The sequence below is a fragment of the Gekko japonicus genome, unplaced genomic scaffold (genome assembly GCF_001447785.1).
Source record: "Gekko japonicus isolate JY-2015 unplaced genomic scaffold, Gekko_japonicus_V1.1 scaffold385, whole genome shotgun sequence".
Classification (NCBI taxonomy): domain Eukaryota; kingdom Metazoa; phylum Chordata; class Lepidosauria; order Squamata; family Gekkonidae; genus Gekko; species Gekko japonicus.
The window spans coordinates 1,043,947-1,057,350 of NW_015162489.1; the positions used below are offsets into that span (position 1 = coordinate 1,043,947).

Here is a 13,404-nt window from a genome sequence, read left to right on the forward strand (position 1 = left end):
CCATTACTTGAAGGTAGATTTCCAGGGGGGCGCTGAGTAATTTTTTTTTCTGAAAAGGGGGCAATAGGCCAAATAAGTTTGGGAACCTCTGGAGCAACTATCTAAATATCTATTCTCCATTCCATCTCCTTGCCTTGAGAATATCTATTCTCCATTCCATCTCCTTGCCTTCCATCTCCTTCCCTTGGTGTAATGTCAAATGTCAAAGACAGGCAAGTGATGCTCTGTCTTCTTGGTGCTTGGGGGGGGGGTCAACAGTGGGAGGGCTTCTAATTTCCTGGCCCCACTGGTGGACCTCCTGATGGCACTGGTATTCCTAGCCACTGTGAGACACAGAGTGTTGGACTGGATGGGCCTTTGGCCTGATCTAACATTGGCGTCTCTTATGTTCTTATTATGGTATTGCACTAGCATGAAACAGAATAAAATATACCATAGTCATTGCCCCAAATTGTTAAAAATTTCAGATAAAACTATTAAAAATTTGTATAAGGAATTGTAAATAACATTCCAATAATACATAGGGATATATTATGAGAGAAGGATTTTAACCTTTAAGACAGGGGTGTCAAGCTCATTTGTTATGAGGGCTGGATCTGACATAAATGAGACCTTGTTGGGCCGGGCCATGTGTGTCATAAAATGTAATGCCAGATAGTGGAGATATAAACTTTATAAAGGACACAGACAAACACAATTAAAGATTTTTTAAAGTTTAAATAAAAGATGCTTAAAACACTAGCACACTTGCAATATTTTGTCCATTTAATGGTCTCTGATAACTGACACCTCTTGCTTTGATTTATTGCATCAAAATGTCTGTGCTGTAGCAATCCTGAGTACGCTGTTCAGGTGTGTATCTTTAAGCTGCAAACCTACTTTTGATTTATTGACATTCATTACAGGAATCTCATGCTGAGCCTAGGACTCAAGGGATAACATGAAATGGCTGGGCATTGTGAGCTTTTGTACATAAGTTGCTTCATGTGCTGGTCAAGAACATGAGAAGGCATTCTGACACAGACTGATGGCCATGTGTTTGTCTACAAAACTATACTCTTCCCCAGAGAAATAATTACAACTTCCTACAAAGGAAATGTGCTGGGTGAACTTGGTGTGGACACACACTGTCAGCCTAACCCACCTCACTGGCTTGTTTTTCCTCCTCTAAAATTGTCCACATTGCTTTCTTACTGAGAAAGGCTGGATCATGAGGACATGAATACAGTGAAAAGGGGGAGGAAACCCACTTGCACACAGGAGAGTTCTGGCATAAGGAGTCCAACAAAAAACACACACACTGTAGCAAGGCACATAAAAGCTCATACTTTGAACAAAACTTTCTTGGTCTTAAAGGTGCTTGGTATTTCTCCCATGCAATTGAGGCAGCCCAGTAAAGCAAGCTCTCCCTCTTTCCCTCCCTCCTTTCAGGGAGGAGCCTCAGCCAGTGGAAGGGAAGAAAGGCTCCCCTTTGTCTCCTGTAGGATTGAGGTAGCCTGGCCAGTTCCCTCCCTCCACATGGGAGGAGGAGGGGGAGGAGCCTCAGCCAGTGCTTTACCAGACTCTCTCAGTTGCACCAGAGAGGCTTGCCTATCTATCTCTCCTGTGCGATTGAGAGAGTCTGGAAAAGCAAGCTGTGACATGGCAGCCACAGAAGAACTGGAAAATAAAGCAGAAAATAGCCAGGTCTTTGCGGGCCGGATTGGAGCCCTCTGAGGGCCTTATCCAGCTCGCGGGCCCCATGTTTGACACCCCTGCTTTAAGACTTAAATTTATAAAATTATATATATTATATTGGGCTATGTCGTACTTTGTTTCCTTACTTTCTTGAATGTTCAGTTGAGTTTTGCAGGCTGCTGCACAGAATTACGCGCAAAATGCAGTCACCTGCAGGTTTTCTCGCAGGAGCAACATTTTAACATATCCCGGATTTGAATACCCAAGGTTTCTATTGAGCAGGGGCTGTAATGTCAAAATCTTTGTTTTTAAAATCCTTGCCATTCTGACTAGGTTGGTTGGGGTGGAAGCACTGACTTTTTGGCCTGTTCATTTAATGAACTTGTGGTCCCATAAAATGCTAGTACTAAAAACCGGGGACATTAAAAAAAAATGTTATCCAAGCAACTTCACTTAACAGCCAGCAGAAGGCATTCTGTTGACTGGGAGTTGCTGCGCCTTCCCTGTCCCAAAAACAAGGAGAACCTGGGATACTAAGTTGTAATATTTTGGAGCTGTACTAGTCAAAGCTTTCCCATAGAACTCTTGAGAAGGAATACTAAGAGAGCAAGCTTGGGGCACTGCTTCCCCAGGTCTCTGGTACTTAAAGCCAATGTAGTCTTATGGTCTAGGCTCAGTGGGACCCAGGTTCAAATCCCTACCTGCCCATGATGCTCTCTGGGTGACCTTGGGCATAACTGTCTCAGCCTAACCTACCTCTTGGCACTTTTGTGAGGATAGCATGGGAGAGGGGAGAGCTGTGTGACGCAACCTGTGTCTGCTACCCTTTTGCTTTTTGGAGGAAGGGTAGAATAAAAATATGGTAGACTGGTAGGAGGAGAGCAGAGGGAAGCTCAGTACTGGAGTGTTTTTTTTTCTTTTTTTTTGAAACCCCCGAAGGGATATTTTTTTTATTTTGCATTAAACTACAAATTACAAAGAAAATTAGGAAGGGGAGCTACAACTAGGGATAAAGGAAAGATAACCACACTAAACTAAAAACCCAAGAGGAGGAGATCTTATTTCTGTTAGTGAAAATGTTAGTACCACAAGTGTTAGTATCACAATATACTTGTAGAGTTCCTTCTCATCTTCCATGTTTCTATGTTATTATGTTAGTTGTTATGAGAGAACTTTCTGTTCATCTTCGTATTCTTTGCTTCAAAAGGCCAGTTTCCCAGTCCTTCTGCCTTTACTTCAGCTTTCTGTCTCTAAAATCGTAGACAACTTTGGCAGGTCCAGCACCTGTTTCTATAGCAGAGTCTTCTTCCATTTCAGAGGTAGCAGAGTCACTGGATTTTGTTTCTTCCTCCTTAGACTCTTCCTCTGTTCCAAGCTGACGCCGCAGAAACTCTTTAGCCTTGAAAATGGAGTCTATCTTCTCTCTTTTATCGTTGATCTTAAAGATGACACCTTCCGGGATCGCCCACCTCTACGTTATTCCATTAGTTTGAAGAAAAGCAATCAAATCTTTATAATTTTTCCTCTTTTGCCGAATTTCAAATGGAATGTCTTTTAGCGTCTTGATCATTACATTTTCCATTTTCAGTGGAGTTGCTGATGTTGCTTTTAGAATAGTATCTCTGGTCTGTCTTCTTGAGAATCTAACCACAATTTCTCCAGGTAGGCTATTTTTTTAAATATAATTGGAGTATGCCCTATAGGCCACCTCCATATCTTTTACTAGTTCATCCGCTGTAGTCTTCAACTTTCTTACTTGTGTCCATCTCTTGAATTTTCTCATTAGCCTGTTCCACTTTCTTTTCCGTTTCATTCAGCTGGAGCTGTTGAGATGCAAAGTTCTTATTCATCACAGTCAGTTGCTGGATAATACCATCGAGTTGTTCCATCACCGGCTTGAGCATATCTGCTAGTAGTTTAATGACGTCTGCACCCTCTTCCGGTTTGGGACTCTGACTGCCTGGCGGTTTCATTTTTAACTTTGCACGCTGGGCCGCCATTTTTCCGATTTGTTTACACTTCCCACCGCTTTCTCCCGACTCAAGAAACTCACTCACAATGTCAAAAATCAAGTAAGTCTCTCACAACACATGCGCCACTTTCCTCCCCTCTTTCCCCCTTCGCGTCATTTATCGGTTATTCGCATAAGAGGCGTCCCTCTTTGCATCCGCTTCTTCCCGCATGGGGGGGGTTCCGCTTTTTTTTTTAAAGTCCGTTTTATTCAGAACTCACGTTCATTGTCGGTCAGATTCTCGACCGCGCTGCATTTTAACGATCTTCTGCTCAATCTCCGGCGCTTGTCCTGGTCAAACCAGCTTGTGCCCGAAGGCCACACAGCGACTGGACCGTCAGGGCAGAGGGGAGCCTTGATTCTCCGGCATTACACCATCGAAGAGGCTACCCCTCAAAAGCCCTCTGGCCTGGAGCCTATTGCAAAGGCTCCGTGGGGGTGTCACTTGAGGTGGCACCCCTCCAGACCGCTGGTGTGCAATTCGCCCTCCCGCGGCTTGGGGAGAGCGACTGCCATCGCTGCTTCGTAAACTGGAAGTCAGTACTGGAGTGTTTTCAATGGTGTATATCTCTCCTTTTTTTGATGCTCTGTTTTTCAGTTCGGTTTTTGATGCTCATTTATGTTTGAATCCTGATAAGTCAGGACCACTTGTCAGGGATGCTCTAGGCTGATCCTGCGTTGAGCAGGGGGTTGGACCAGATGGCCTGTGTGGCCCCTTCCAACTCTGTGATTTTTCTTCCAGCCCCCTTTATTAAACTACTGTGTGTTCTCTTTTCTCTCTTTCCAGCCGGACCTTCTCAATTTCAAAAAGGGATGGATGTCCATATTGGATGAGCCAGGAGAGGTAAGGCTGAGGAGACTAGAGAGGGATCTTCCTCCGTCCCCCCAGTTGTCATTGCTTATAACCGTGGGCTTTCCCTCACCCCTTTTTCAGCAACCCTTGTTGAAGAAGCAGACCCAGGAGCTGCTTTTGAATTCCCTTTCTGGTCGATTGCGCTGCTTCTCGCAAGCTGCTGCTCGTGCAATGTGGATGAAAATCTCTCTGGGTTTACAAATAAGAAAAGTACACAGCAAAAGGAAACTTTCTAGAGCAATCTCGGAATGCCCGTCAGAATGGAATGAGATGGATGCATAGCTGAGATCTTGGGAAGGATTCATTTATGAGAATAGAATGCTTATTAACGACTGCTTTTTTTTTTCTTTGCTTAGCATGCTTTTGTGTATTCCGCAGTCTCTCTTGCATGCTTCCTGCCTATGTCTCGCTAAATAAACCATGGGGAGGGAGATGCCTCTTGAGGAAGACGGGGTAGACAGCTAAGAGGCTGAGAGTTGGGCGCGAGCATGAGAAGTCGGTCAGGGCCGTGCTCTTCCTTGGTCCCTTTAATCTAGCTCTTGTCTTGCCCCTCCCGGTCCCCTCCCTGATGGTCCTGTCTGCAGTGGAAGAAGCACTGGTTTGTGCTGACAGACTCAAGCCTGAAATATTACAGGGACTCCAACGCCGAGGAGGTAAGAAGGCAGTCCCAACCCTCGTGTCTTTTCCTGTTTGGGGCCAGTCTGCCCACTACTCAGAGTACACGTGAAGCACTTAGGGAAAGGACTTTATATATTACTCTTGCTTTCTTCTAAGCACAAGGGGAGGTGAAGACCGTGGAAGCCACACCACTTGGTCATCGTCTCTGTATTGATGATAGAGGGTTTCTTAATGTCAGGACTACTGCGATCGGGGGGGGAATGGTCCAAGAAATGGAGAGAGGCTGATGCTGACTTTAAAAAAAAAAAGGCAGATGGGAAGGAGGCAGATTACCAAAGAGATTAGAGTTGTACTTGTGGAAGGTGTCTGTTTTACGTTGATGGTCTGGAGGTCTTTTCAGGCAGATGATCTGGATGGAGAAATTGACCTTCGCTCCTGTACTGATGTGACGGAATATGCAGTGCAACGGAACTATGGCTTCCAGATACATGTGAGTACACTAACTGAACAGCCATCTGGCCTGTGATGCTTAGCAGAATAGCTCTAACTGGCCAAGTGTTACTACACTATAAGTGGCATTTCGAGGCAAGGAGATAAAATGAATCTACATACATCAACACATTTCCAAAAGTAATAGTGGGACATATGCAGATGTGTGGTTGAATATATTTGAATGGCATGTAATTGTAGGCATCACATGGGAAGAGGTGGATACTCTTTTGTCTATACAGTTTGTCTATACAATTATTCCTCCACAAAAGAAAAATTCATTCAGCAAGTAAAAAAAACCTAAGTACATTTACTGTTTGGGGGACACTTATGGCTTCTTCTAGTATTGGTGTTCACCTTTGCTTGCTTATTGAGTTGCAGCTCACTTTTGTTGAGCTACAAGATGAAGAGGAGGTGGAAGGTGAGTGTATATCTGTAAAATGTAGGTGCAGTTTACAGGCAGAAAGTGAAGTTCAGTAGAGAAGTACCTTAGTTTGGTTCCAGGAGATCTTGGGTGAGATTTTTCAAGGTTGCTCAATATTTTGTTCTCTATTCCTCCACTGAAGAATGAAAATAATCAAGAACTTTCTCATAAAGATAATGTATGTTGGTAAAAAGGTCTTTAAAAACTGCACCGCTAAGGATGTTTGGTCTGACTTCTTGAAAGCTGTTTTGTTAAGGAAAGAATGTATAATAAGATAGAGAAAGCTGCTTGTTTTCTGTTCCCTAGCCACATGGACTCCTAAGTACCGAGGCAGGCAGTACGTGGTTTTAGTAAAATAACAATTGTCTCGTTTTTGGTTTTTTGTTGAAGTGGAAAGGCCGAGCACTATGGCAGTCGTGTTGTCATGACTGTTTATTACCAAAGAGCAATGATCAGAGCAAAATTTTTGAAGGCCCTGTTAGGGATTATTTTTATTTCTGCTCCACCGTAATTAATGTGAGCCGCTTCCTGTTCAGTCATAATATAGATGCTGTTTATTTGGGTTACAAGAATAGCTTAACATTAAGACTGGGGGTTTAAGCTCATAGAGACTGAACTTTGATTTAACACAAGGTAATGCTTCTTGTACATGGATGATGCTAGCCACGTTAAATAGGATTTTAAGTCAAAATGTTGCCCTGTAGTCAGACTAAGCTTGTTACTGCCTGCATGAAAGGCAAATGCTTGCCCAGTATGCTTGTGTGGTTCTGTGGAATAAGGTCATTTATATTCCTTGTCAGAACTCTTTTCAAGTATTGGCTGTAGTCTACATGTATGAATGAAATAAGAGGATGATTAAGCCATGTTTGATGTTTTCCTTTCAGACTAAAGATGGTGTTTTTACATTGTCTGCAATGACGTCAGGGATCCGACGGAACTGGATAGAGGCATTGAGGAAAAGTATACGTCCTGCCAGTGTTCCAGATGTCACAAAGTATGTGCCATGGACGTATTCTGTTTCTCGGAACTTTCAACCGTTTCTCTTTCTGCCTTCCTGATAGGTCTTTGAACCATTTTTTTTAGACTTTGTATGGGACTACCACATTGGCCATTTAGAAATCTTTACCTCTGTAGCAAGCCATCTGTCCTTCCAACAATTCTGTGGAGCTCTGCTGTTAATATCTATAGTAGTTTGCACTCAGGAACATGTACTGTGTCAGTAAAGTATCAAGCTAGTAAAACTGTTCACCATGTCTGAGGGTACATTTTCAGTGATTGCCTCTTAGTGCAACACACAAAAATGGGGGAAAATTGGAGTATTTATGGTATAACACATACAAGGGACTTTCATAGGCTCCCCGGGCAGCTAACAAAAATTCAATGATCCCATTTACAGCAATGAAATTGAATTAAAACCAGCAGCATTTCAGAATGGCAAATAGGACAATAGAACAGCACTATGAAATACAACAGGCACTGCCCATGTGTCATAAGTGTGGTGCCACTGTCTCCTCCAGTGGTTTTGGTTCCCATAGGAAGGGCCTGATCCTCCCTAGTGGTACAATTGGGGTCCTTTGGCAGCTGTGTAGCTACAGTAATAAACACTAGGATCTTATGTAGGGGTAGAACAGAGAATGATTGCTAATTCCACCATATTTTATGCTTGACTCAAACTGCGTTCAAGAGAAGAAATCTCTGCTCAAATTGTGGGCTTGGGTCACAGTATGGACTTCCAGTGAGCTGAAAGACCAGAAGTCCATTGCTGTGACTCTGTCTATTTCCTCTATCCTACCTTCCAGGTCAAAATACATGAGAGAATATGAACTGTTAAAAAAAAGATTTTTACAAAGTAAATGGTTTCAGATGGCTAATACAAGCAAGCCAAACTGCAGGCTACAGAAGCCAGGATTACTGCTGATCTGACCTAAGGGAAAATTCCTGTCTGATCCCAAATATAGTGATTTCTTTGTCCCTGAGCGTGGGCCAAACCACCTGAAAGGAAACTTAAATTGGGTGCCATCGACACAGTATGCAATACCTTTCCTGGTTCTGGCCATTCTCGGTGGCAGAAATGAGGGATATGGAATGCACAGACTGTATCATCCTGGACACTCCCCCCCCCCCAATAAAAGGGGGAAGAATTCTCAAGGACACCTTGCTGCAGCCTTTTTCATCTCAAATGTCTCAGTGCAGAGCAGAACTTGAGTATGGGGTTGCAATTCCAATGCCTGAGTTTTCTACCCTCTTGAAAACCTTTTTCACGTTGCATTTCTCTTGGATGGTGTAACAGGGCTGGGTTGTGCTTGGGTGTTTCCCAGGACTCAAAAGAGCATGGGGTGTGACTATACCTTGGGCTTGATAGGATGTGTACGTGCTTTCACAATACGTGCCTGTGCTATTCCCACCTGCAAGCTCTGTTTGGCCTCACTCTGATTCCAGGCTATCTGACTGCAATAAAGAAAACTCATTCCGCAGCTACGGATCCCAGAAGAGCTCCTTCAGGTCAGAAGAGCAGCGGTCAGGCACGGGGTCTGAAGTTATACCCAGGGGTGCCAGCAGGAAAGCAGACGGGCAGCGCCATACTTTTGACTACGTTGAGCTGTCCCCGTTGCAACATGGGCCTTTAAATCAGGGCTCCCCGCAACGGACAAGAGGCAGCACAAGAGCCTCCGATGCCAAGCGTGAGGAGCTGGAGCGGGACCTGGCCCTTCGTTCGGAGGAAAGGCGGAAGTGGTTTGAGACTCCTACCAGCGGGATCTTGCAGACGGATGGCTCAGCAGGGGATGCCTCTCATAAGGCAGCCGGCCAGGAGCCTCCAGGTACCCCCCTTTCTGAGGCTCAGAGGAGTCGGCTAAGTGAAGAGATTGAGAAGAAATGGCAGGAGCTGGAGCGCCTGCCCTTCAAAGAGTCCAAGCGAGTCCCCCTGATGGCCCTGCTGAACCAGAGCAAAGGGAGCCACGAAGACGCCAGCGAGGTGCTAGAGAAAGAGGTAGAGTTAGCTGCTAAGCTTATGGCTGTTTCTTCTCTCTCTTTCCGCCTGCAGGAAGAGGTGCCCATATTACCCCTCTGTATCATGTATTTGAAGTCTAGCTGTATGTAACGTATTGCCTTGTGGTGAAGAAGTTAGGCTGGGGTGCAAGGAGAGGTGTGTTCTGGGTTCTTTTTCTTTGTGTGTTGTGTTTTTAAGTTACACAACTCTTATGAGGCAGTCAGTAAATGTCGATGTTCCCTGGTGCAAGAAAGAGCTGTTCCTTCCCTGTCCATGTTGCATTCACAGGAGCAAATGATGGCACGAGACAAGGGTGTTTGTCTACTGAAAGCAAGTCCCATACTCCTCTTTATTCCTCACTCCCAACATCTTTGTTGCTCACCACACGGAACTGATTGAAATGGCAGAGCTTCGAAGGGGGGAATTTGAGAGCTGTTGGTTCCTGAAAGCAGAACTGCATTCTGTACACTACTCTGACCATGTTGAGATGTATTTGAGCTGAGTGGCTGTAAAAAGGTCTTGTCTCCACCCTGTCATGAAGTGCCACTACCACATGGAGTGTTTTTGTTGACTGTGTGTCATTGTAATTCTTGAATCAGGCAAGTCCACAGTGTAAATAGTGTGTAAGTTGTAGTACTAAGGACTTAAGTAGTTCTATTTTGAACTGTTGTCCACTCGCTGTTTAGTTTGTCATCATGGCCTCAGAAGCCTATATTCCCCTTTATTTGTCTTTTCGGAAGAAAGCCCGATTGATCTTGATGTATGATTTGCGCCATTACCTTCTTGAACCTGGTAGCCAAGATTGTCGCAAATATCTTGTAATCTGCATTCAGCAATGATATGGGTCTATACTGTTTTACATCTTTATCTTTTGAGTTGGGTTTATGTATGAGCGTTATCAGCGCCTCGTTCCATGAATTTGGTATTTTTCCTATCTCCGTAATACTGTTCATCAAATCTTTAAGCACGGGTGTTACCTCTTCTTCCAGTTCTTGGTAAACTTCAGCTGGAATCCCGTCCAGACTTGGTGATTTCTTTTTCTTTTGTTTTTTAAGTGCTTCCACTGTCTCGCAAGTTGTAATGTTTCTATTTTAAAAGTTTTTCTGTTCCTAGGTAAATTTCTTTCTTTTATGCTTCCTAAGATATTCTTGAACACCAATCTTATCTTGTAGGTTTTGTTTATAAAGTTTTGTATAGAAATTTTCCACGATTTCTTTTAAATCTTGATTTTATATATTTATTTACTTATTTATTTATTATTTACATTTCTATCCCGCCCTCCCCGGAGGCTCAGGAAAATATTTTATATTTTACCTCCAGATTTTCATTTTTCAATGCTGAAATTGTCCTCTTTTCTTTCTCTTTTCTAAGTCTATAAGCTAGCCAATGGGTAGGTTTGTTCGCATTCTCAAAATAATACGCCTTGGTATATTCTATTTTATTTGCTATTTCTTGTGTTAGTAGTAAGTTTACTTGGTGTTGAATTAGTTTTATCTTAATTCTTATCTCTTCCAGATCTCCCTTTTTTTTCAGAACCGCTTCCTCTTCTTTTAAATCTTCTGTCAGTTTTTTAAGTCTCTCTCTTTTTTGTTTTCTTCTCCATATATTTTGGGTATGTATAGAACACTGCCCCCCAAGCCTGTCCAGGAATGAGAGGGAATCCTATACTTTTACAGTACATTAAACAACAACCCAGAGAGATAGGCTACCCTCTCTGGATTCAGAATAATATGCCACCAGAATCTCTCAGTATTCTATAATCCCCTCCAGCTCAGAGCAGAGATTCAGATCTCTGAGCTGGCATCTGGGACTTAACAGCACCTCCTTCCCAGAGATGCAAACTTTTACCTAGGTAGCATATGTGGTCAGCGTTCAGGCTGCAAGATTTAGCCTTGGAATCCAGTTACAATATCAGAACAAGTCAGAAACAAGAAGAATATTTTATTCAGCTCAGAGCATTGCAATTAGACCATAAGGATTTCAAAACAGGAAAGGCTAGGGCAGTTTGCCTTAACTAAACATAATGCTTCATAGTTACCATGTCAGGAACAATTATCAGTCCAGAACAGTCCATTATGATAATCCAGTAGCACCAAGGGATTTGGAGCAAGAATCCCATCTTTGCCAACCATGTGCTCAGCTCACCAAGCAATCCTTTGTTCTCCAACAGACCACATGTCCAGGTGCAATAAACCGGCACCAACAACAGCAGAACACAAGAGCAGCAGAGAGAGCACAGCAGGAGAAGAGAGTTTCTCTCATTGGGAATGACCGGATATAGTCCAATCCCAGTCCCAAATTAGCCCTGGCCAGGAGCCAATAGGGAGTGGAATGGGGTGTGTCCAAATTTTAGTTGTCATAGTGACGTGAGGAGATAGGCTGGGAGTTTGGGAACACCCTCTGCAGTCAGGTGACTCCAACTCCAGCCTCCCATCGCCTACGTGCCTTCTTGCATGAGGCCTGCCTCCCCCCCTTACAGGTGTGAAGGAATGTGGTTTATGGCATGGCTATCGAGGCCATCTACGCCTCACCATTTGGCTGGTAACAGGAATTAAGGCACAGAAGACAGAACAGGGGAAGGCAGAAGGCTTTTAGAAATCAATATTTCTATACAGGGTAATAAATAATCCTCTCAGATATGCTTTTAATGTATCCCAAATGTTGCTTAATGTCGTGTCCTCCATTCTATTTATTTTTAGAAATGCATTTATTTCTAATTTAACTTTCCCGACAAATTTCCTATCTCTTAATAGTCCCGTGTTTAATCTCCATCTTGTGTTTTTATACCCTTCTTGTAGGGATATCCACATAGGATTGTGGTCTGCATAGGTGCTTGTTAATATTTCCAACTCTAATAAATCTTTAGCCATCTCCACATTTATCCATATCATATCTATCCTAGACCACGATTTATGTCTAGGTGAGAAGTAGGTGTAATCTCTTTTTTGTGGATTCCTTGTTCTCCATATGTCTATCGTATTTAATTCCTCTGCTAATTTTAGAAAGCTTTTTGGTATTGTGGTACCATCCCTTAATGTTTTTTTTCACTTTCTTTTTATCTTCCTTTGCATTTAAAACTGCATTGAAATCTCCTGGGTTTTCTTCTGGGTTTTCCTTTACCAATATCTTCTGGGTTTTCCTTTACCAATATGTTTTTTGAATCTTTGTGGAAGCTTTCTTGGTTTTGGTTTGGACCATACAGATTTACAATAAGAGTTTCTTTTCCATTTCTTCTGATTTGTACTACTACAATTCTTCCATCTCTTGATTTGTGCTTAAGTACTGGATGAAGGTTCTCTTTTACATATGTCACCACCCCTCTTTTTTTTACTGAGTCTGATGAAATAAATGGGATTCCTAATTTTGTACATTCTAAACACTTCATATGTTTATCCTTTATATGCGTTTCTTGAAGACAAATAATATTTGCGTGTGTTTTTTTAGCTTGATGGAAAATTCTCTTTCTTTTTTGCGGGTTGTTTAGTCCGTTAACATTAATAGATAATATATTTAATTTATTAGTTGCCATTCTTTTTGTCTTTCTTAGCGGTTACAATATTTTTAAGATGCAGTCTGGTTTGTATTTGAGATTCAGTTATCTTAGTTGCTGCTTTTTTCTCTCTTTCGCTTTATTGCTTCCAGCTTCCGTTTGTGATGCTGTGCCTTCTTGGGCATCCTCTCCTTCTCCTTCCTCTTCCTCATCTCCTTCTTCATTTCCTTTTTACCATCTTAGTTCTTCACCTTCCTTATCTAAAAAATTTTCCGATTTGAATATGGAATCTATTTGATATCTTCTGGATTTATATGTGAACAATATGCCTTCCGGGAGAAGCCATTTGTATTGTATTTGGTTTCGCCTTAATAAGTTGGCCAAAATCTCATAGTTGTGGCGTTTTCCCCTTACACGCCAAGGTATTTCTTTTAGTACTCTAATTTCAGCTCCCACTATAGTTAATTTATTTGTATTTGCTGCTTGCAAAATTTGGTCTCTTACTGTTTTCTTATCAAGCTGTTGGCCGATCAAGCTAGGCTGCAACATGCTGATTTTAAAATTGATGCCTTTTCCCTTCATGGTGGCTGAATCTCCTTTTTTTCCCCTCCCGACTCAGGTCCAGGCCCTGAAATCACAGCTAGAGTCCTTGCATGCCCAGAGCGAGGCCAAGTCTCACACAGAAGGGCATATGCCCCGAGGCTATATCTCTCAGGTAAGGGCATAACCAAGAGTGGTGTTCTGCCTTCATTTCTCTCTCCCCCCTCCCCAGTCCTCTACTCTAACTGCTCAATAAGGGAAGAGTAATGAATGACAACGAGGGATCACTTCCCCACCCCACCCCTTTGCTTGC

The 13,404-nt window shown here is 42.8% G+C and overlaps 1 protein-coding gene across 2 annotated transcripts in view; it reads left to right on the forward strand.

Moving 5' to 3' along the window:
• Positions 1-13,404, forward strand: part of TRIOBP (TRIO and F-actin binding protein) — a 42,580-nt gene that overhangs the window by 16,001 nt on the left and 13,175 nt on the right. For both annotated transcript variants that reach the window (XM_015405974.1, XM_015405973.1), the window contains exons 2-7: positions 4,476-4,532; positions 5,126-5,194; positions 5,560-5,649; positions 6,957-7,066; positions 8,512-9,061; positions 13,171-13,266. In XM_015405974.1, the coding sequence (XP_015261460.1) occupies positions 4,476-4,532; positions 5,126-5,194; positions 5,560-5,649; positions 6,957-7,066; positions 8,512-9,061; positions 13,171-13,266 (972 nt within the window). The remainder of the gene's footprint in view (positions 1-4,475; positions 4,533-5,125; positions 5,195-5,559; positions 5,650-6,956; positions 7,067-8,511; positions 9,062-13,170; positions 13,267-13,404) is intronic.